This window comes from Oncorhynchus clarkii, chromosome 6 (genome assembly GCF_045791955.1).
Source record: "Oncorhynchus clarkii lewisi isolate Uvic-CL-2024 chromosome 6, UVic_Ocla_1.0, whole genome shotgun sequence".
NCBI classification, from domain to species: Eukaryota; Metazoa; Chordata; class Actinopteri; order Salmoniformes; family Salmonidae; genus Oncorhynchus; species Oncorhynchus clarkii.
In genome coordinates, this window is record NC_092152.1 from 30,169,752 (window position 1) to 30,192,950 (window position 23,199).

At 43.8% G+C, this 23,199-nt stretch overlaps 1 protein-coding gene across 1 annotated transcript; it reads right to left on the reverse strand.

The window, feature by feature from the left end:
* Positions 1 to 8,733: 8,733 nt before the first annotated feature.
* Positions 8,734 to 14,684, reverse strand: LOC139410957 (bifunctional methylenetetrahydrofolate dehydrogenase/cyclohydrolase, mitochondrial-like). The gene is made up of 8 exons (XM_071156671.1): positions 14,438 to 14,684; positions 12,209 to 12,393; positions 11,842 to 11,964; positions 11,483 to 11,635; positions 11,266 to 11,373; positions 10,999 to 11,091; positions 10,688 to 10,813; positions 8,734 to 10,571 (listed from the first exon to the last, which is right to left on the reverse strand). The coding sequence occupies exons 1-8, from the start codon at positions 14,515 to 14,517 to the stop codon at positions 10,423 to 10,425; spliced, it is 1,017 nt and encodes a 338-aa protein (XP_071012772.1). The 5' UTR covers positions 14,518 to 14,684; the 3' UTR covers positions 8,734 to 10,422.
* Positions 14,685 to 23,199: the final 8,515 nt, after the last annotated feature.

Sequence of the window (23,199 nt, forward strand, 5' to 3'; positions counted from 1 at the left end):
TTGATTTATGGCATCAGTAATTGTCTTAAAATAAATAAATAAATATTTTTGAAAGAATAGCAGTCAAATATTTTGCATACTGGGAGGCACCTGCTAATCTGTTCACAATGCGAACACAGTGGCAGGATGAGGCACTTTGGCTGCGTTTAGACAGGCAGCCCAATTCAACAACAACAAAAAATCCACTAATTAGTCTTTTGACCAATGACATCAGATCGTTTTCTTATGTGATTGGTCAAAAGACCAATTAGATGAAAAAAATATCAGAATTGGGCTGCCTGTGTAAATGCAGCCATTGATGGGATTCAATTATTTGGCCAGGGTTACCCCCAGTGGGAGGAGTTTGCAGTCTGCTCAAAACAGAAGTGATGTAGCCTAGGCTAGATAAGGCACGTGAAGTAATGAGTAGGATTCTGTGTTTTCGCATGCAAAAGTGATTGCTTTGTGATTGTGATTGCCTTCCCAATGAAAACTAGTTTGAAAAGTTGAACATATATTTTAGGAAAAAGAGCTGTATGTTTCTGGATGATACAGCATGCTTCCTTGTTGAAAACATGGCCGAGCTGCGCAGATTACTGTTCAATTTTTAGAAGAGCGCTCCTCCCTCATCGCTTTTGCCCGTTCACTTCACGAGCCATAGACCAGTGCACCGAAGCTCAGGTTAACAGAACTCCCTCATTGTAATACAATATCTAGAAGCGACAAACCTTGATCAGATAGTGATTGGATCATATTGATCAAATCATAAAACTCTCATGTTAGCACAAGGTTTGAACGAGGCTATTGTGAACCCAATGTTCTAGAATCCTTAGATAACCACCAATTAATCTCATACATATATGAGATCATGCTATTCCTGTTCAATTTCCGACTATAGGCACATTCCAGGGGGACTCTGAAAGCATTGCCCCAAATACACAAACATGCAACAGGCATGGTAAATATGCAGTCAGTTGAGCTGGAGGGGCTTGTGTGGTAAAGGAATGCAGTTGTAACTGATACTGCAGTATGCTTCAAGTCACTGTTCATATGATATGGTTACCTTTTCTTTAAGTAGCACATAACTCTAAGGGCAACCCACATGGATTTCTCTGTAGATAACACTGAGTCTTTCTGTGCATCCTGACAGTGAAATTGGATAAGACAGTTTAGCACATCCAGCTAAAAGAAAACATGCACCCTTCTAACAATTATTACATGGCTGCTCTTTAAAGCATCATCCTGCTCCAGAGATACTGTATCAGTCAACTGGACATTGACACCTGGAGAATGTAAAGGTAGATCTGTGCAATCATCAGTTAAACTCAAGACACCTCTACACAAAAACAATCCCCATAGTTATCCTACTGGCAAATGCAGATATTACCACAGGCCTTACAGTACATTTCCCTTTTTGCCTTAAATTTGCTGTTTCCCTGTTCTGACTCATGCCTCTGGAATAATCCTCCAGTAGAATTTGCTGTATGGTCACTGAAAATAACCATTATTTACCAATGAGACGTTGGTATGACTTTTATGTCTGGTTGGTTGTATCGACAGGGAAATAGTATAAATGTACATAGGAATATATTACAAATCAAACTACTTGCACCCGTATCATATCAAGCCTCCACTCTGCACTTAAAAATGTTTCATCTCACGCTTATTGAAATGGCAATGCTGACTGAATTTGATCACATCAAAATGACCTTACCTGGCTGTAAAAATGTCCCAATACCTTGGCTATATACAGTATCAACATACTTTGTATTACTCTGAAGTTTTAGACAGTTATTTTACCCATTCTTTGTGTTTCCATGTACAGTGTATAAAGTAAGTATGAAGAACAGAAATGAAATGTGTGTTCTTGTCTCAACATTCTTTTAATGACAGGTGTAAGACTGAAATAGTAAATATCTGATGCACACAGCAATGGTCAAGGATAATTATCCCCCCCAAAAATACTATTATACTGAGCAAAAATATAAACGCAACATGCACTAATTTCAAAGATTTTAATGAGTTACAGTTCATAAACTCAGCAAAAAAAGAAACGTCCTCTCACTGTCAACTGTGTTTATTTTAATCAAACTTAACATTTGTATGAACATAATATTCAACAACTGAGACATAAACTGAACAAGTTCCACAGATGTGACGAACAGAAATTTAATAATGTGTCCCTGAACAAAGGGGGGGTCGAAATCAAAAGTAACAGTGTGGCCACCAGCTGCATTAAGTACTGCAGTGCATCTCCTCATGGATTGCACCAGATTTGCCAGTTCTTGCTGTGAGATGTTACCCCACTCTTCCACCAAGGCACCTGCAAGTTCCCGGACATTTCTGGGGGGAATGACCCTAGCCCTCACCCTCCGATCCAACAGGTCCCAGACGTGCTCAATGGGATTGAGATCCGGGCTCTTCGTTGGCCATGGCAGAGTACTGACATTCCTGTCTTGCAGGAAATCATGCACAGAACGAGCAGTGTGGCTGGTGGCATTGTCATGCTGGAGGGTCATGTAAAGATGAGCCTGCAGGAAGGGTACCACACGAGGGAGGAGGTCTTCCCTGTAACGCACAGCGCTGAGATTGCCTGCAATGACGACAAGCTCAGTCTGATGATGCTGTGACACCCCACCCCAGACCATGACGAACCCCCCACCTCGATCCTGCTCCAGAGTTCAGGCCTCGGTGTAATACTCATTCCTTCGACGAGAAACGCAAATCCAACCATCACCTCTGGTGAGACAAAACCGTGACTCGTCAGTGAAAAACACTTTTTGCCAGTCCTGTCTGGTCCAACGACGGTGGGTTTGTGCCCATAGGCGATGTCGTTGCTGGTGATGTCTGGTGAGGACCTGCCTTACAACAGGAATACAAGCCCTCAGTCCAGCCTCTCTAAGCCAATTGCGGACAGTCTGAGCACTGATGGAGGGATTGTGCGTTCCTGGTGTAACTCGGGCAGTTGTTGTTGCCATCCTGTACCTGTGTGATGGTGTGATGTTCCGATGTACCGATCCTGTGCAGGTGTTGTTACACGTGGTCTGCCACTGCGAGGACGATCAGCTGTCCGTCCTGTCTCCCTGTAGCACTGTCTTAGGTGTCTCACATTACGGACATTGCAATTTATTGCCCTGGTCACATCTGCAGTCCTCATGCCTCCTTGCAGCATGCCTAAGGCACATTCACGCAGATGAGCAGGAACCCTGGGCATCTTTCTTTTGGTGTTTTTCAGAGTCAGTAGAAAGGCTTCATTAGTGTCCTATGTATTCATAACTGTGACCTTAATTGCCTACCGTCTGTAAGCTGTTAGTGTCTTAACGACCTTTCTACAGGTGCACCAATAAACTCAGCAAAAAAAACTGTTCATTAACTGTTTATGGTTCATTGAACAAGCATGGGAAACAGTGTTTAAACCCTTTACAATGAAGATCTGTGAAGTTATTTGGATTTTTACAAATTATCTTTGAAAGACAGGGTCCTGAAAAGGGGCCGTTTCTTTTTTTTGCTGAGTTTATTCGTAAATCAGTCAATTGAAATACATTCTTTAGACTAATCTATGGATTTCACATAATTGGCCAAGGGCCCAGGTGTGGATGGGCCTGGCTTCCCAGTGGGTGGGCCTATGAATCAGAATGAGTTTTTCCCCACAAAAGTGGCTTTATTACTGACGACCCCATAGGTTAAGAAGCCGGATGTGGAGGTCCTGGGCTGGCATGGTTACATGTGTTCTGCGGTTGTGAGGCTGGTTGGACATACTGCCAAATTATCTAAAATGACATTGGAGGCGGCTTATGGTAGAGAAATTAACATTCAATTATCTGGCAACCGTTTGTGGACATTCCTGCAGTCAGCAGGCCAATTGCATGCTCCCTCAACTTGAGACATCTGTAGCATTGTGTTGTGTGACAAAACTGTACATTTTAGAGTGGCCTTTTATTGTTCCCACCTGTGTAATGATCATGCTGTTTAATCAGCTTCTTGATATTCCACACCTGTCAGGTGGATGGATTATCTTGACAAAGGATAAAATGCTCACAAACAGGGATGTAATCAAATTTTTGCACAAAATTTGAGCGAGATAAGCTTTTTGTGCGTATGGACAATTTTGGGGATCTTGTATTTCAGTGCATGAAACACAGAACCAGTACTTTACATGTTGCATTTATATTTTTGTTCAGTGTACATGGTAAAAAAAAAAACTAAAGTAAGCAGCATTACACAGTTGACTTGGGTTTTTGGGTTCAGTTTGAATGATTGTATAATGGAATTGAATAATAAAACATTGACAGTCAGGCCGTCATGGCCGTTCTGATGCATTCAGAGAAAGTCCAAAGTGAATTGTGGTGAAAGGATGCTGGTCAAGTAAAATCTAAATGTTATTACATTTAATTTGAACAATTAAATGTCAAGTCTGGCCAAACTTAATTTAAAGTGTGACCAAAAATCATTTGATTGAGTCACAGTACAGTCATAGATATGCACAGAAAGGGTTGTTTTCACTTTCATTTTGGAGACATGTAGTGATCATGTCACAGCCAAACATTCACTGGAGTTTGATTATCCTGTCCTATCTATACAGAATAGTATAAATTGCTCCTTCCTCCTTTCTACCATTACCTTGGCATCAGGTGTGATCCTGTACCTGTTCAATCCTAGTTTCTCCTGAAAGAGGTTTCCGTCTCACTTTGTGGCTTGCTGTGACAAGATTTTAAGGTAAATGTTAGGTAGGCATTTTTGGGGGGTAGAGGACAAGATTTTATTTTAACCCCCAAAAGCACACACCGCTACGTGGCCTTTGATGGTTTTCCATTTACCTTGTTGATCTCTTTGTGTCTCTCTTTACTGACAATCTCCTCAATGATCTCTCCTTCTCCCCTTATCAGCCTGAAAAACAAAGATAATACACTGCTCAAAAAAATAAAGGGAACACTAAAATAACACATCCTAGGTCTGAATGAATGAAATATTCTTATTAAATACTTTTTTCTTTACATAGTTGAATGTGCTGACAACAAAATCACACAAAAATGATCAATGGAAATCAAATTTATCAACCCATGGAGGCCTGGATTTGGAGTCACACTCAAAATTAAAGTGGAAAACCACACTACAGGCTGATCCAACTTTGATGTAATGTCCTTAAAACAAGTCAAAATGAGGCTCAGTAGTGTGTGTGGCCTCCATGTGCCCGTATGACCTCCCTACAACGCCTGGGCATGCTCCTGATGAGGTGGCGGATGGTCTCCTGAGGGATCTCCTCCCAGACCTGGACTAAAGTATCCGCCAACTCCTGGACAGTCTGTGGTGCAACGTGGCGTTGGTGGATGGAGCGAGACATGATGTCCCAGATGTGCTCAATTGGATTCAGGTCTGGGGAACGGGCGGGCCAGTCCATAGCATCAATGCCTTCCTCTTGCAGGAACTGCTGACACACTCCAGCCACATGAGGTCTAGCATTGTCTTGCATTAGGAGGAACCCATGTCCAACCGCACCAGCATATGGTCTCAAGGGGTCTGAGGATCTCATCTTGGTACCTAATGGCAGTCAGGCTACCTCTGGCGAGCACATGGAGGGCTGTGCTGTGCGGCCCCCCAAAGAAATGCCACCCCACACCATGACTGACCCACCGCCAAACCGGTCATGCTGGAGGATGTTGCAGGCAGCAGAACGTTCTCCACGGCGTCTCCAGACTTTGTCACGTCTATCACATGTGCTCAGTGTGAACCTGCTTTCATCTGTGAAGAACACAGGGCGCCAGTGGCGAATTTGCCAATCTTGGTGTTCTCTGGCAAATGCCAAACGTCCTGCACGGTGTTGGGCTGTAAGCACAACCCCCACCTGTGGACGTCGGCCCTCATACCACCCTCATGGAGTCTGTTACTGACCGTTTGAGCAGACACATGCACATTTGTGGCCTGCTGGAGGTCATTTTGCAGGGCTCTGGCAGTGCTCCTCCTTGCACAAAGGCGGAGGTAGCAGTCCTGCTGCTGGGTTGTTGCCCTCCTACGGCCTCCTCCACGTCTCCTGATGTACTGGCCTGTCTCCTGGTAGCGCCTCCATACTCTGGACACTACGCTGACAGACACAGCAAACCTTCTTGCCACAGCTCGCATTGATGTGCCATCCTGGATGAGCTGCACTACCAGAGCCACTTGTGTGGGTTGTAGTCTCCGTCTCATGCTACCACTAGAGTGAAAGCACCGCCAGCATTCAAAAGTGACCAAAACATCAGCCAGGAAGCATAGAAACTGAGAAGTGGTCTGTGGTCACCACCTGCAGAACCACTCCTTTATTGGGGGTGTCTTGCTAATTGCCTATAATTTCCACCTGTTGTCTATTCCATTTGCACAACAGCATGTGAAATGTATTGTCAATCAGTGTTGCTTCCTAAGTGGACAGTTTGATTTCACAGAAGTGTGATTGACTTGGAGTTACATTGTGTTGTTTATGTGTTCCCTTTATTTTTTTGAGCAGTGTATAATTTTACTTTATACACAAGGCATAAAAACCAGCACAAACCCAGCCCATATAGGAATAGAGAGACACTACTGAGCCATAGATGCCTTGGGAACATTCATGTTGTCTATAGCGTTGGTGTACCTGGTGCGTCCAGTCTCAGGATCTACCACCCTGCAGGTGACACTCTGCTTAGCCTCATACTCCTCCTTCGTTAGGGGCCTCTTGGTGGATAGCCTGGCTTTCTGCTCATCTGTCATTGCTAAAGAATGGACAAAACAAAAGATCTATCTGCTCAGCTTTATGTCTGGTTTCATTTTCCATTCCTTGTTGAGCTAGGTAACAAAGAAACATCCCATCATTGACAACATAAGACAAAATGCTATTGCTCGCCTGAGGTAGTGTGGTCTATAGCTGTTTACATACCACCACAGACGGAGGCTAGCACTATGACAGCATTGAGGCTTCTTAACAGCTTCTACCCCCAAGCCATAAGACTCCTGAACATCTAGTCAAATGGCTACCCAGACTAGTTCTTGAATTTTTTCCTTTTTTCCTTCCTCTTGGCCTTTTCATCACTTGATGAGGATGAAGAAGAGCTTGACAAGGAAGATGAGGAACTTTTCATTTTTTTCTTTCCTTCTTTCCCATCTGAAGCAGACAAAGGTACATTGTCGGCATTGATAATAAAATGCATTTCATTATCATATTCTCTGATAAATTAGATAATAGATATGTCTGTGTGAGGATGTGCATTGTCTGAAGCACTACACATTGTTGAACACGAAGTTGAATTGCATTGAATTCTACGTCGGTTAGAAATGAGCGTTTGTAGACCCACTTCCTCGCTTCATACCTCATTCAAAATAAAGTCCTGTACGTGCGCCATAGATGGTATAACTTGTGGGGGACTTTTATTTTGACATCAGGTGAGCAGAGAGGAAGTGGGTCGACAACATACCGATGTTTTGAAAGGCCGTTTAATAATACGTTCCTTTAGATAGTTTGACTAAAATCCCCCCGTTTTAATTACCAACCGTCTTAGTAAATTGAAATGGAATTGTATTCAACTTCTGGCTTCCCACGGACTGTTTTTGAACAACCCAATACCAAAAGGAGCAACTCTGTAGTGTATCAGCGTTGCTAATAGCAGCTATACACATTCCAGTGTGACTGTTTAACGTTACATGCCTACTACTACTTATGATGATTTAATAATCGAGTGACGAAAACCTTAACGGAATATGACTTTATTTAAAGGGGTCGGATTTGCACTGCTGCTGGACAGGGATGAAGAGGAACGTCTTCGCTTTTTCTTTTTTGGTGTTTTTTTCCCTCTCTGCCTTGTCTGCTCGTATCCGCGGGACTGTCGCGCGATCTACTGCGCCCCATAGTCGAAAATGTACGCGGTGTATGCTAACGTTAGGTCAATCAATTAGTCGTATGTCTCTAAAAAATTGCCGATGTTTCTATAAATAAATGGAGAAATACAAAACATGTCCACTCCAAAACAAATTGTATTGTGCAACTGTTTTTATTCCACAATGCTTTTGAAGGATGTCTGCTTCCGGTTACGATCCTCCTGCACACTGATCATATAATTATGAGCCGCCATAATATGGACAGAGTATTTTGGCCAGTCATTGTCAGAATATTGTTATTTTTTTCTTATTAATAGGAATGATATACAATCAAGATGTATATCATACTCACAACTATCACCTCTAAGGGTTGAAATAGAGGGTTAAAAGTATTGGATGATGTGATATTTTGTATCATTCCTATACAATGGAAATATAACGGCCTACCTGTAAATCTTTACAATAGAGATGACATGTCATATAGTAAGACTGATGTGTGTCTGTTGCAGAGCACCTGTTCACCCCCCCCCCCCAAAAAAAAACAACAACATGGCAATACAGTAATGAAGTCCATCCATTTGCAATAACATTTTATTTAAAAATTATATTTACAAAGGTATTTTTGAAGCACTGTAAATGTAAAGCTTATGGTGTGGTGTGTTTAACACTCGTTTTTTCCTGACATTTCATAACTCTAGCCCTTAATCCTCTTAACTCACAGTGCTTGTGTGATCTAAAGGGTATTGTGGAGATAGACAGTCTATTTCTTGCCGGTCTCTCTTGCACTTGCTTTTAACATATTTGACAAATGAACGCAGAGAAATAAATAAACAGGTAGTTCAAATTCACCTAAAACCAAAAGGTCTCATAGAAAGTACATTTAAAAAATAATAGTGGCTTGCGAAAGTATTTACCCCCTTGGCATTTTTCCTATTTTTGTTGCCTTACAGCCTGGAATTATTTTTTTGGGGGGGTGGTTTGTATCATTTGATTTACACAACATGCCTACCACTTTGGGGGAAAAAACAGAACTTGAGAGTGCATAACTATTCACCCCCTCCCCCCAAAGTCAATACTTTGTAGAGCCACCATTTGCAGCAATTACAGCTGCAAGTCTCTTAGGATATGTCTCTATAAGCTTGGCACATCTAGCCACTGGGATTTTTGCACATTCTTCAAGGCAAAACTTCAAGTTGGATGGGTTCCGCTGGTGTACAGCAATTTTTAAGTCATACCATAGATTCTCAATTGGATTGAGGTCTGGGCTTTGACTAGGCCATTCCAAGACATTTAAATGTTTCACCTTAAACCACTCAAGTGTTGTTTTAGCAGTATGCTTCGGGTCATTGTCCTGCTGGAAGGTGAACCTCCGTCCCAGTCTCAAATCTCTGGAAGACAAACAGGTTTCCCTCGAATTTCCCTGTATTTAGTGCCATCCATCATTCTTTCAATTCTGACCAGTTTCCCAGTCCCTGACAATGAAAACATCCCCACAGCATGATGCTGCCACAACCATGCTTCACTGTGGGGATGGTGTTCTCGGGGTTATGAGAGGTGTTGGTTTTGCGCCAGACATACCATTTTCCTTGATGACCAAAAAGCACCATTTTAGTATCATCTGACCAGAGTACCTTCTTCCATATCTTTAGGGAGTCTCCCACATGCCTTTTGGCAAATTTGCTTTTTTTTTTTCTTCAAGCAATGGCTTTTCTCTGGCCACTGCCGTAAAGCCCAGCTGTGTGGAGTGTACGGCTTTAAGTGGACTGATACTCCAATCTCCGCTGTAGAGTTTTTCAGCTCCTTCAGGGTTATCTTTGGTCTATTTGTTGCCTCTGATTAATGCCCTCCTTTCCTGGACCGTGGGTTTTGGTGGGAGGCCCTCTCTTGGCAGGTTTGTTGTGGTGCCATATTCTTTCAATTTTTTAATAATGGATTTAATGGTGCTCCGTGGGATGTTCAAAGTTTCGGATATTGATCTGTACTTCTCCACAACTTTGTCCCTGACCTGTTCGGAGCGCTCCTTGGTCTTCATGGTGCCGCTTGCTTGGTAGTGTTGCAGACTCTGGGGCCTTTCAAAACAGGTGTATATATACTGAGATCATGTGACACTTAGATTGCACACAGGTGGACTTTATTTAACTAATTATGTGACTTCTGAAGGTAATAGGTTTCACCAGATCTTATTTAGGGGCTTTCTTAGCAAAGGGGGTGAATACCACCACACACCACTTTTACGTTTTTAATTATTTAGAGTTTTTTGAAACGAGTAATTTTTTACATTTCATTTTACCATATTTGGACTATTTTGTGTATGTCCATTACATGAAATCCAAATAAAAATCAATTTCAATTACAGGTTGTAATGCAACAAAATAGGAAAAAACCCAAGGGGGATGAATACTTTTGCAAGGCGTATATAGTAGCTGAATGGCTGAGTTGTATTAGTCTGAAATGGCGGGTGGAGATTATGAAAGTGGAAGGTACCAGAGCAAGTTGAGAATCCTAAAGCAATCATGTTTCGATCTGTGTCGGTGTGCAGTGGAGTTCGCCGAGTTGCTCAGAGTAAAAAGGGAAGGGATGGTGGGATGGAATGTGTCACTTGATGAAGTCAGGTATGGCCTGTTATGAAGAGGCTACCATGCGGATCCTCTCAGCAGGAGTCAGCAGGAGGTTCTTAGCTGCCTTGATTGTGTTCTTCATAAGCATGGCCACTGTCATGGGTCCTACTCCTCCAGGCACTGGGGTAATGAAGCTAGCCTTTTGTCTCACACCTACACAGGGAGAGAAAGGGTGAGTGTTGGAAAGAAAATGTGTGTGAAAACACAGGTATCAGGATAAATGTAAAATAAGACAATTTGTGAAGTCTGTCTAGATTAGAATCTCCTACCTTCAAAATCCACATCCCCTACAAGTCTGTCCTTGCCAGTCACATGGTCATGCACTCTGTTTATTCCAACATCAATAACGACTGCTCCTTCTTTGATCATGTCTGCGGTGATGAGGTTTGGAATCCCTGAGATTAGGAGAGGGTTTAGAGTGAGATCAGTTTATAAGAGACCCTCCCAAGACAACCTCCACAAGAGATACAAAAATAGCTCTATAAATGTACAGGAATATGCTTACCGATATGCAAAATAAGAGAGACAGGTATTAGACAAGGTAAAAAATATATCTTCAGTAGGAGGAGAGGATCCATACCTGCAGCAGCAACGACAATGTCTGCAATTCTTGTGTGCTGACGGAGCTGTTCCTTTGGTGTGTAACGGTGAGAGATAGTGACCGTGGCATCACCTGCAAAACCAAAACAATAAGTAAATGCCAGGGCCATGATCCACAAATTCCCTTTCAACTTCAATATTTCAACTTTAAGAGAAAACCCTGTATTGTCTCTATTACCCATTGCTAATCTACCTTTACATACACCCTATTACTGTAGGCCCTAGTTATCCTGACATCATTACTCACCCCCTGGCCTCTCATGGCGTCCATCCGAGTGCAGCAACATGGCAATGGGCATGCCCACATTCTTGGAGCGTCCCGCTACCACAACATTCTTTCCAAGGGTAGGAATTCCTGGGAACCGGAGATAAACAGTCAGTGACAGAGTTGACATTGCTCCCCATAACAGTCTAATTCCATTCATATAACAGAGGGAGGTGAGAGATTCCTCCCACTACCTCACCTGTGCGTTTGATGATTTCCCAGACTCCCCAGGGAGTGGCGGGCAGCATGGTGGACTGGTCCAGGCACATGCGGCCCACATTGACCACATGGAAGCCGTCCACATCCTTGTCGGGGGACACAGCATTACAGATGCGCCGCTCGTCAATGTGTTCTGTGAGAAGACAATGAGAGTGATGGTTACAAGTCAGCATATACATGGATGTTGTCCAGTAAATAGGCCAAATCCTTCAAGGATATGCCCATAATAGCCATAAATACTCAAAACAACAGCTTCAAACTGTCATTCCTTCTATGTCCCTATCCATATGCCCTTTCCAAAGCAATGCCTCGTCACCTCGCTCTAAAGTCACTACTTACCTGGCAGAGGCAGCTGCACCAGCAGGCCATCCACCCGGTGGTCTGTGTTGAGTTTGTAGATCAGGTCCATGAGTTCATCCTCAGAGATACAGGAGGGCTTCAGGATGGTCTCACTGCTGATACCTGTAGAGAAGAAAAAGAAAGGAATTATGAGCCCATTATATCCCCAACGAATATGAGCAGTGCCATAGATGAATGGTGACCAGGAAGAAAAAGGGAATTAGAAAGCCACACTGAAGAGTCATAGAATTCATAAAAATAGTTTCAAAGGCATGTATGCACAAGTCAAGCTGATGTATGTACACTGCTGTGTAGAGTTCAGCTCCAGCACAGGTAAGTAAAGTATTGAGTGTGTGTGTTTACATACCAACATCAGCTGCAGCCCGGGTCTTATTCAGGACGTAGGAGTGACTGGCTACATTATCTCCTACAAGGACCACGCTCAGGTGGGGTCTCCTGTTGCCAGTGGAGACCCACTGTTCCACATCGGTCCTGGCCTCCTCCCGGATCTGACGGGCCAACTTCCTGCCTGAGATGACCACAGCTTCCTGTCTTTAGAATCAGAGGCAGATGTTAAAGGACAGCAGAACATGTAAACAGTCAGGGGAAAGTATACACTGTGGTGGGCACGTGACTTATAGTCCTGCAGACTAGTTGTCGATCCCAAAGTGAGAGTGCATGGCATTCAACCAGCAAGGAGTGCCGCCATAAGCCAGCGATGGCCAAGTACAGTCACACCAAGTACAGGGCTCCTGGGTTACCCATGCATGAGGAGTATGGTGGCTAAAAATAGCAAGACATGAGTTACAATATGGCTCAGGCTATTTAAGAAACGTATTGGAAACCCTATACCCTCTATTCACATTCATGTCCAATGTGTTAAACTAGATAGCAGTGCTTATGTAATAGCATGCACACAGAGGAGTAATAACTGAGGAGTAATGAGCTGTCCACAGTGATGTAACCATCCCTTGATTCTGCCACAAGTAATTAAAGAACCATAGACACATTCAAATCTTCTGTGGGGGCAGGACAGCAAGTCCTGGAGGAGACTCCACTAGGGCATAACATTTGGCAACAACACCCCCACTGCCCAGCTTCCAACACGCACACGGAGCATGAACATAATGTTTTAGACTAAGTATTTTTGGACAACCTTATTGGAAATGTGTTGTTCTCAGCAAACAGTTGACAAGTGACAATGTTAATGAGTAGTTCACCTCTGACAGGATAAAGTACATGAGTGGCCATCACAAGCAATTGGAGAACTGCAAATGCAGAGCGGACTCAATAGGCCTTAACTTCTACCCAAAGAATACACCTTTGACAAAAATGCATATACTTTTCTCACTTAGCTGCCTTTCCTCCCAGACCAGTTCTATTTCACATAGTACCAGTACCATGATAGGAAAAGGATTTGCAGCAGCCCCAAATAATTAAGATTGTTAGCTTTGAACTAGAAGCCAAGCCAATGTGTTTTAACATTGTTTTCCAGTTATGGATGGATCAGCAAGGCTGTGCCAACTCTGTTCCCAAGTATGGGCTTTGTCTTGGTGCAAGTTTGAAATGTAGCCCCTACAGCCCTCAAACTAAACTCTGCATGTTTCCATTGTTCCCCTCTAGTCAGTGACTGATGTAGACCTGTGACACCAGGTGTGTACAATTCATTATCAGGTAGAACAGAAAACCAGCAGGCTCCAGACCTCTAGGGTAGGAGTTGAGTAACCTTGCCCAACAGGTTTGCCTTCATGTAACTTGTAGTATACATGCACCTCAAGTATACAAGGTCTGTGTTGTTATGGTTTTATAAACTGGTGTATGTTTTTTTTTTTTTTTTTAAATACTGTCCTATGTTGACCATAACCTACTACTCAAATGCATCATGAATTTGCATGCTCCAAAAGAGACTCATCTCCTGCTAGATTAAAAGTGGCTAAATCAGTTGTGATGTAAATCATGTGCATAGTCACACGTGGTTTATGTTTCTGGGTGACTGTGTGGAACATTACTTGGCCATAAGGAACGTGCTGCATTAAGGAATGACTCAAATAAAACAGGGGTTCTTGGAATTAATTGAATACATTTAGGCAAACAGTTACAGCACATAATAGTCTGCAAACGCCCGTTTTAAAACACACAGGACATGAGAATACTGATCACTTTGGTTGGTGACAACGTTCCCCCTTTGGGAACTTGCCTGCCTACAATACACACAATGCAAGTGTTCTGTGCGATTTCATCAGCCATGCAGAATTGCAGTGATACCGGCATAACGTTAGGGGGCGCATTACGAACATCATTGATTCAATATCGCTCTTCGCTACAATGTATAATTTAAAATGTTACATAACGTTGTCATCAAAGCACAACCAGAAACGTTGTATCCGCAGAGACATCAGGTGTGTACAGGATAGAAAACAAACATAAGGGAAAGTGTCGAGCTATGGGTAACGTTAAATATCATTGACAAGGAGAAAATACCGGGTAGGCTACCTTCCAAAAAGAAGAAGCATTTTTCATATCGAAAGAAAGTAACCTATCATAGTCCTCCAAGACAGATAAATAATCTATTTGACATCTCAATGTTAATACATACCTTGATGCGGACATATGTAGACTGCACACTTGATGCTTAGATTGCTGGCAGAATTTTCTCAGAGCTCTCAGCGTTGCCATGTTTACTGATCTAGAAAAGTAATCCAACAATGAGTTAAGGAAGAGAGAAGCGAGGGAGCCTGGAGGAAGTAAACCCGGTCTGAAAGAGCACCGCCTGTAAGGAAGTTTGAGAGGGCTCGAGATGTTTTAAAGGCTCATGTCCCCCTCCAGCGCTGGCTGCTGGCACTGAGCATATTCTCAATACGTCAGTTTCTAGGCATGGGCCACACCTCTAAATGGGTCCTTCTATTAACTAGCGTACCAGTGAGCATTTTTTTTCGTGGACAACTGTTTGGACCGTTACAAAGTAATTAATAATAGGCTGGTTAGACTGTAAACTCTCCTTCCAGACTCACATCAAACATCTCCAATCCAAAGTTAAATCTAGAATTGGCTTCCTATTTCTCAACAAAGCCTCCTTCACTCATGCTGCCAAACATACCCTTGTAAAACTGACCATCCTACCGATCTTCGACTTCGGCGACGTCATTTACAAAATAGCCTCCAATACCCTACTCAATAAATTGGATGCAGTCTATCACAGTGCCATCCGTTTTGTCACCAAAGCCCCATATACTGCCCACCACTGCGACCTGTATGCTCTTGTTGGCTGGCCCTCGCTTCATACTTGTCGCCAAACCCACTGGCTCCAGGTCATCTACAAGACCCTGCTAGGTAAAGTCCCCCCTTATCTCACCTCTCTGGTCACCATAGCAGCACCCACCTGTAGCATGCGCTCCAGCAGGTATATCTCTCTGGTCACCCCCAAAACCAATTCTTACTTTGGCTGCCTCGCCTTCCAGTTCTCTGCTGCCAATGACTGGAACGAACTGTAAAAATCTCTGAAACTGGAAACACTTATCCCCCCCACTAGCTTTAAGCACCAGCTGTCAGAGCAGCTCACAGATTACTGCACCTGTACATAGCCCATCTATAATTTAGCCCAAACAACTACCTCTCCCCCTACTGTATTTATTTATTTATTTTGCTCCTTTGCACCCCCATTATTTATATCTCTACTTTGCACATTCTTCCACTGCAAATCTACCATTCCAGTGTTTATTTATTTTTTATTTTATTTTTTTACTTGCTATATTGTATTTACTTCGCCATCATGGCCTTTTTTGCCTTTACCTCCCTTATCTCACATCATTTGCTCACATTGTATATAGACTCATTTTTCTACTGTATTATTGACTGTATGTTTGTTTTACTCCATGTGTAACTCTGTGTTGTTGTACGTGTCGAACTGCTTTGCTTTATCTTGGCCAGGTTGCAATTGAAAATGAGAACTTGTTCTCAACTTGCCTACTTCTTTAAATAAAGGTGAAATAAAACACATTTAAAAAATAAATTAATAATAGGCACATTTTTGTCATTTGAGTACATTAGATAAGTGTTTGTTACCTGAGAGAGAGAGAGAGGTCATGAGCAGATGAGCTCCCACATTGTTCAGCATGTTTTTTAAAATAGATTTAGAGTTAGACAAACTTAGATTTTTGGGGGGAGGGACATATTCAGGATGCTACCCTAAACAACATAACCTTCACTCCAAATCAAAACTCCAAACCTACAACCTGATTTTTGGATGGAATTTAGTTGGAATGCTTCCTACACTCAATGATTATTATTCACAAACTATACATCAAATCCTCTGGCAAACAAGCAGAGACCTGAAAACAACATCCAACCTGGAGCTGAGTGAGTAATGCTTAGTCTGAAACAATTTTTTTTTACTTTTAAAAGCCAATTACAATGATTTATTTGACTTAATAAGGACTGAATGCTCAGGCTACGAAACTTTGCTAGGACAAAGAGTTCAACTTCAATTTGGCTTGAGTGTGAAGCGAGAGGTGTCGAAGTCTTTTAGCCCAACAAATGGCAGGCTACCCCACCAAGATCCAGAGGCCTTGAAGCCCCCTCCTGCTGTTCCAAGACCATCCACTGGTATTTTCTACAAGAAATCTGCCTCCAGAAATTAAAGCTTCTCCCAAATGGGTGACACCTACTCCCATTGCCTGCTGCACTGCTGCTTGGATTCCACCTGGCAATCTGCCCTGGCCTGTCTCCCCCTTGCTATTTTGCTATTTGCCTCATGACTCTTGCATGCTTTGTTGACTACGAACCTTCTTTACCCAACCGTGGGACAGACTATGTTTGTTCCCACACTCAGGACTCTGACTCTCTATTGGTTACACAGACTTTGGCCTCCCATCCTATACTAAACACCTCTCGCCGGCTTTGTATTCATGTTACCTGATGAAATTGATGTACAATATGATCTTGTTGCCATCTGATGAACATTCAGATGTCATAAATCAGCACTGCAGAGCTTTCCCTGTCCTATGCGATGCCTTGATTGTATTAATGTTGATGTTATCTGGAAATGTGCATGTACACCCTGGCCCATCCTCTGTTGCTAGCCCCAATTCTGACTTGTGCTCTGATATCTGCTTCACTGATTTCTGCTCCCGTAAAAGCCTGGGTTTTCTGCAGATTAACACTAGAAGCTTATTACCTAAAATGGATCAATTGAAAGTGTGGGTTCACAGCTCCAATCCAGATGTGTTGGTCATTACTGAGATGTGGTTAAGGAAGAGTGTTTTGAATACTGATGTTAACCTTTCTGGTTCTAACCTTTTTCGGCAAGATAGATCTTCCAAATGTGGGTGGCAATCTTTACCAAGGATCACCTTCAGTGCTCGGTTGTCTCCACCAAGTCTGTCCCCAAACAATTTGATTTGCTGGTTTTAAGTACTGTATTAAACTTTAAAATAGCTCTTTGTTGACTGTTGCTGGGTGCTATCGTCCTCCATCAGCACCGGTCTGTACCCTACCTGCCCTAAGCTCTCTCCTGCCACCCTACACCAAGTCTGAATTTGTCCTGCTAGGTGACCTAAATTGGGACATGCTTAAACTACCTGACCAAGTCCTAAAGCAATGGGACTCCTTAAATCTTTCTCTGATTTTTACCAATCTCACAAGGTATGACTCCAAACACCCAGAAAAGGCTACTCTTCTTGATGTTATCCTCTAAAATAATATGGATGAGCGATGGACATGCGGCATAGGCAAGATGCAGTAGATGGTATAGAGTACAGTATATACATATGAGGTGAGTAATGTAGGGTATGTAAATATTATATAAAGTGGCATTGTTAAAAGTGACCAGTGATACATTTATTACATCCAATTATTAAAGTGGCCAGAGATTTGAGTCTGTATGTTGGCAGCAGCCACTCAATGTTAGTGGTGGCTGTTTAACAGTCTGATGGCCTTGAGATAAAAGCTGTTTTAAAGTCTCTCGGTCCCTGCTTTGATGCACCTGTACTGACCTCGCCTTCTGGATGATAACTTGGTGAACAGGCAGTGGCTCGGGGGGTTGTTGTCCTTGATGATCTTTTTGGCCTTCCTGTGACATAGGGTGATGTAGGTGTCCTGGAGGGCAGGTAGTTTGTCCCCCGTGATGCATTGTGCAGACCGCCCTACCCTCTGGAGAGCCTTATTGTTGTGGGCGGAGCAGTTTCTGTACCAGGCTGTGATACAGCTCGACAGGATGCTCTCGATTGTGCATCTGTAAAGGTTTGTGAGTGTTTTAGGTGACAAGCCAAATTTACTCAGCCTCCTGAGGTTGAAGAGGCGCTGTTGCGCCATCTTCACCACGCCGTCTGTGTGGGTGGACCATTTCAGTTTGTTCATGTGTACGCCGAGGAACTTAAAACTTTCCACCTTCTCCACTACTATGTTTTGTTGGCGTTGAGTGTGAGGTTATTTTCCTGACACCACACTCCGGGGGCCCTCACCTCCTCCCTGTAGGCCGTCTCATCATTGTTGGTAATCAACCCTACCACTGTAGTGTCGTCTGCAAACTTGATGATTGAGTTGGAGGCGTGCATGGGCAAGCAGTCATGGGTGAACAGGGAGTACAGGAGAGGGCTGAGAACGCACCCTTGTGGGGCCCCAGTGTTGAGGATCAGTGGGGTGGAGATGTTGTTTCCTACCCTCACCACCTGGGGGTGGCCCGTCAGAAAGTCCAGGACCCAGTTGCACAGGACGGGGTCGAGACCCAGGGTCTCAAGCTTAATGATGCATTTGTAGAGTACTATGGTGTTAAATGCTGAGCTGTAGTCGATGAACAGCATTCTTACATAGGTGTTCCTCTTGTCCAGATGGGTTAGGGCAGTGTGCAGTGTGATTGCGATTGCGTCGTCTGTGGACCTATTGGGGTAAGCAAATTGGAGTGAGTCTAGGGTATCAGGTAGGGTGGAGGTGATATGATCCTTGACTAGTCTCTCAAAGCACATCATGATGACAGAAGTGAGTGCTATGGGGCGATAGTTGTTTAGCTCAGTTACCTTAGCTTTCTTGGAAACAGGAACAGTGGTGGCCCTCTTGAAGCGTGTGGGCACAGCAGACTGGGATAGGGATTGATTGAATATGTCCGTAAACACACCAGCCAGCTGGTCTGCGCATGCTCTGAGGACTCGGCTAGGGATGCCGTCTGGGCCGGCAGCCTTGCGAGGGTTAACACATTTAAATGTTTTACTCACGTTGGCCACGGTGAAGGAGAGCCCACAGGTTTTGGTAGCGGGCCGTGTCAGTGGCACTGTATTGTCCTCAAAGCGAGCAAAGAAGTTGTTTAATTTGTCTGGGAGCAAGTCGTTGGTGTCCGCGACGGGGCTGGTTTTCTTTTTGTAATCCATGATTGTCTGTAAACCCTGCCACATACGTCTCGTGTTTGAGCCGTTGACTCTATTTTGTCTCTATACTGATGCTTAGCTTGTTTGATTGCCTTGTGGGGGGGATAGCTACGCTGCTTGTATTCGGTCATGTTTCCAGTTGCCTCACCATGATTAAAAGCAGTGGTTCGCACTTCCAGTTTTAAGTGAATACTGCCATCAATCCACGGATTCTGGTTAGGGAAGGTTTTAATAGTCACTGTGGGTACAACATCACCGATGCACTTGCTAATAAGCTCGCTCACCGAGTCAGCATATGCATCAATGTTGTTGTCTGAGGCTATTCAGAACATATCCCAGTCCACGTGATCGAAGCAATCTTGAAGCATGGAATCCGATTGGTCGTACCAGCGTTGTGAGTCGTGGTCAGATTAAAAAATAAATAAATGTAACCTTTAAATAACTAGGCAAGTCAGTTAAGAACAAATTATTATTTACAATGACGGCCTAGGAACAGTAGGTTAACTGCCTTGTTCAGGGGCAGAACGACAGATGTTTATCTTATCAGCTTGGGGATTTGATCTAGCAACCTTTCATGGAACCAGGCCCAACGCTCTAACCACAAGGCTACCTGTCGCCCCATTTCCCGAAAGGAGAGTGGGGGAGAGCTTTGTATGCGTCGCGGAAGTTAGAGTAGCATTTATCCAGAATGCTGCCAGCTCGAATCGTGTATACACCTCCGCCCTTCTTTTTACCAGAGAGATGTTTGTTTCTGTCGGCGCGATGCGTGAAGAAACCGGGTGGCTGTACAGACTCCGATAACATATCCCGAGTGAGCCGTGCTTCCATGAAACAGAGAATGTTACAATGTAAGAAATAATACATTAAAAAAACAAAATACTGCATAGCTTCCGAAGAACATGAAGCGAGGCGACCGTCTCTGTCGGCGCCATCTTGGCTGTGCTTCCCTTTGTAGTCTGTAATGGTTTGCAAGCCCTGCCATATCCGACAGGCGTCAGAGCCGGTGTAGTATGATTCAATCTTAGTCCTGTATTGACGCTTGCCTGTTTGGTGGTTCATCGGAGGGCATAGCGGGATTTCTTATGAATTTCCGGGTTAGAGTCCCACTCCTTGAAAGCGGCAACTCTAGCCTTTAGCTCAGTGTCGGATGTTGCCTGTAATCCATGGCTTCTGGTTGGGGTATGTACGTATGGTCACTGTGGGGACGACATCATCAATGCACTTTTTTATTTATTTAAATTCTATTTTTATTTCACCTTTATTGAACCAGGTAGGCTAGTTGAGAACAAGTTCTCATTTACAACTGTGACCTGGCCAAGATAAAGCAAAGCAGTGAGACACAAACAACAACACAGAGTTACACATGGAATAAACACGCGTACAGTTAATAACACAATAGAAAAAAACAAAGTCTATATACAGTGTGTGCAAATGGCATGAGGAGGTCATTTAGGCAATAAATAGGCCATAGTAGCGAAATAATTAAAATTGAGCAAATTAACACTGGAGTGATAGAAATGCAGATGATGATGTGCAAGTAGAAATACTGGTGTGCAAAAGAGCAGAAAAGTAAATAAAAACAATATGGGGATGAGGTAGGTAGATTGGCTATGTACAGCTGCAGCGATCGGTTAGCTGCTAAGATAGCTGATGTTTAAAGTTAGTGAGGGAAATATAAGTCTCCAGCTTCAGCGATTTTTGCAATTTGTTCCAGTCATTGGCAGCAGAGAACTGGTAGGAAAGGCGACCAAAGGGGGTGTTGGCTTGGGGGATGACCCGTGAGATGCATCTGCTGGAGTGAGTGCTACGGATGGGTGTTGTTATCGACCAGTGAGCTGAGATAAGGCGGAGCTTTACCTAGCATAGACTTATAGATGACCTGGAGCCAGTGGGACTGGCGATGAATATGTAGCGAGGGCCAGCCGACTAGAGCATACAGGTCGCAGTGGTGGGTGGTATATGGGGCTTTGGTAACAAAACGGATGGCATTGTGATAGACTGTATCCAGTTTGCTGAGTAGAGTGTTGGAGGCTATTTTGTAAATGACAATGCCGAAGTCGAGGATCGGTAGGATGGTCAGTTTTACGAGGGTATGTTTGGCGGCATCAGTGAAGGAGGCTTTGTTGCGAAATAGGAAGCCAATTTTATTTTGGATTGGAGATGTTTAATATGAGTCTGGAAGGAGAGTTTACAGTCTAGCCAGTCACCTTGGTATTTGTAGTTGTCCACATATTCTAAGAACTGTCCAGAGTAGTGATGCTAGTCGGGCAGGCGGGTGCGGGCAGCGAATGGTTGAAAATAATGACTTTAGTTTTACTAGCGTTCAAGAGCAGTTGAAGGCCATGGAAGGAGTGTTGTATGGCATTGAAGCTCGTTTGCAGGTTAGTTAACAGAGTGTCCAAAGAAGGGCCAGATGTATACAGAATGGTGTCGTCTGCGTAGAGGTGGATCAGGGAATCACCCGCAGCAAGAGCGACATCGTTGATATATACAGAGAAAATAGTCGGACCGAGAATCGAACCCTGTGGTACCCCGTAGAGACTGCCAGAGGTCCGGACAACAGGCCCTCTGATTTGGCACACTGAACTCTCACACTGAGAAGTAGTTGGTGAACCAGGCGAGGCAGTCATTTGAGAAACCAAGGCTGTTGAGTTTGCCGATAAGAAAACGGTGATTGACAGAGTCAAAAGCCTTGGCCAGGTCGATGAAGACGGCTGCACAGTACTGTCTTTTATCGATGGCGGTTATGATATCATTCAGTACCTTGAGCGTGGCTGAGGTGCACCCGTGACCAGCTCGGAAACTAGATTGCACAGCGGAGAAGGTACGGTGGGATTCGAAATGGTCAGTGATCTGTTTATTAGCTTGGCTTTCGAAGACTTTAGAAAGGCAGGGCAGGATGGATATAGGTCTATGACAGTTTGGGTCTAGAGTGTCACCCCCTTTGAAGAGGAGGATGACCACGGCAGCTTTCCAATCTTTAGGGATCTTGGACGATACGAAAGAGAAGTTGAACAGACTGGTAATAGGGGTTGCAACAATGGCGGAAGGTAATTTTAGAAACAGAGGGTCCAGGATGTCTAGCCCAGCTGATATGTACGTGTCCAGGCTTGCAGCTCTTTCAGAGCATCTGCTATCTGGATTTGGGTGAAGGAGAAGCTGGGGAGGCTTGGGCAAGTAGCTGCGGGGGATACGGAGCTGTGGGCCAGGGTTGGGGTAGCCAGGAAGAAAGCATGGCCAGCCGTAGAGAAATTCTTACTGAAATTATCGATTATCGTGGATTTATCGGTGGTGACAGTGTTACCTAGCCTCAGTGCAGTGGGCAGCAGGGAGGAGGTGCTCTTATTCTCCATGGACTTTGCAGTGTCCCAAAACCTTTTGGAGTTAGAGCTACAGGATGCAAATTTCTGTTTGAAAAAGCTAGCCTTTGCTTTCCTGACTGACAGAGTGTATTGGTTCCTGACTTCCCTGAAAAGTTGCATATCGCGGGGACTATTCGATGCTAGTGCAGTCCGCCACAGGATGTTTTTGTGCTGGTCGAGGGCAGTCAGGTCTGGAGTGAACCAAGTGCTATATCTGTTCTTAATTCTACATTTTTTGAAAGTGGCATGCTTATTTAAGATGGTGAAAAAATTTCTTTTAAAGAATGACCAGGCATCCTCGTCTGACGGGATGAGGTCAATATCCTTTCAGGATACCTGGGCCAGGTCGATTAGAAAGCCCTGCTCGCAGAAGTGTTTTAGGGAGCGTTTGACAGTGATGAGGGGTGGTCGTTTGACCGCAGACCCATAGGGGACGCAGCAATGAGGCAGTGATCGCTGAGATCCTGATTGAAAAGGTGTATTTGGAGGGCAAGTTGATCAGGATAATATCTATGAGGGTGCCCATGTTTACATATTTAGGGTTGTACCTGGTGGGTTCGTTGATAATTTGTGTGAGATTGAGGGCATCTATCTTAGGTTGTAGGACTGCCAGGGTGTTAAGCATATCCCAGTTTAGGTCA

Bases quoted from the DNA above. Each gene is read 5' to 3' on its own strand.
- LOC139410957 (XM_071156671.1), bottom strand. From the start codon at position 14,517: ATGGCAACGCTGAGAGCTCTGAGAAAATTCTGCCAGCAATCTAAGCAT. The intron at 11,636-11,841 runs GTAAGTAGTGAC...GTCTTCTCACAG, and splicing joins GGTGCAGCTGCCTCTGCCAG to AACACATTGACGAGCGGCGC. The intron at 11,374-11,482 runs GTGAGGTAGTGG...TCCGGTTCCCAG, and splicing joins GGAAATCATCAAACGCACAG to GAATTCCTACCCTTGGAAAG.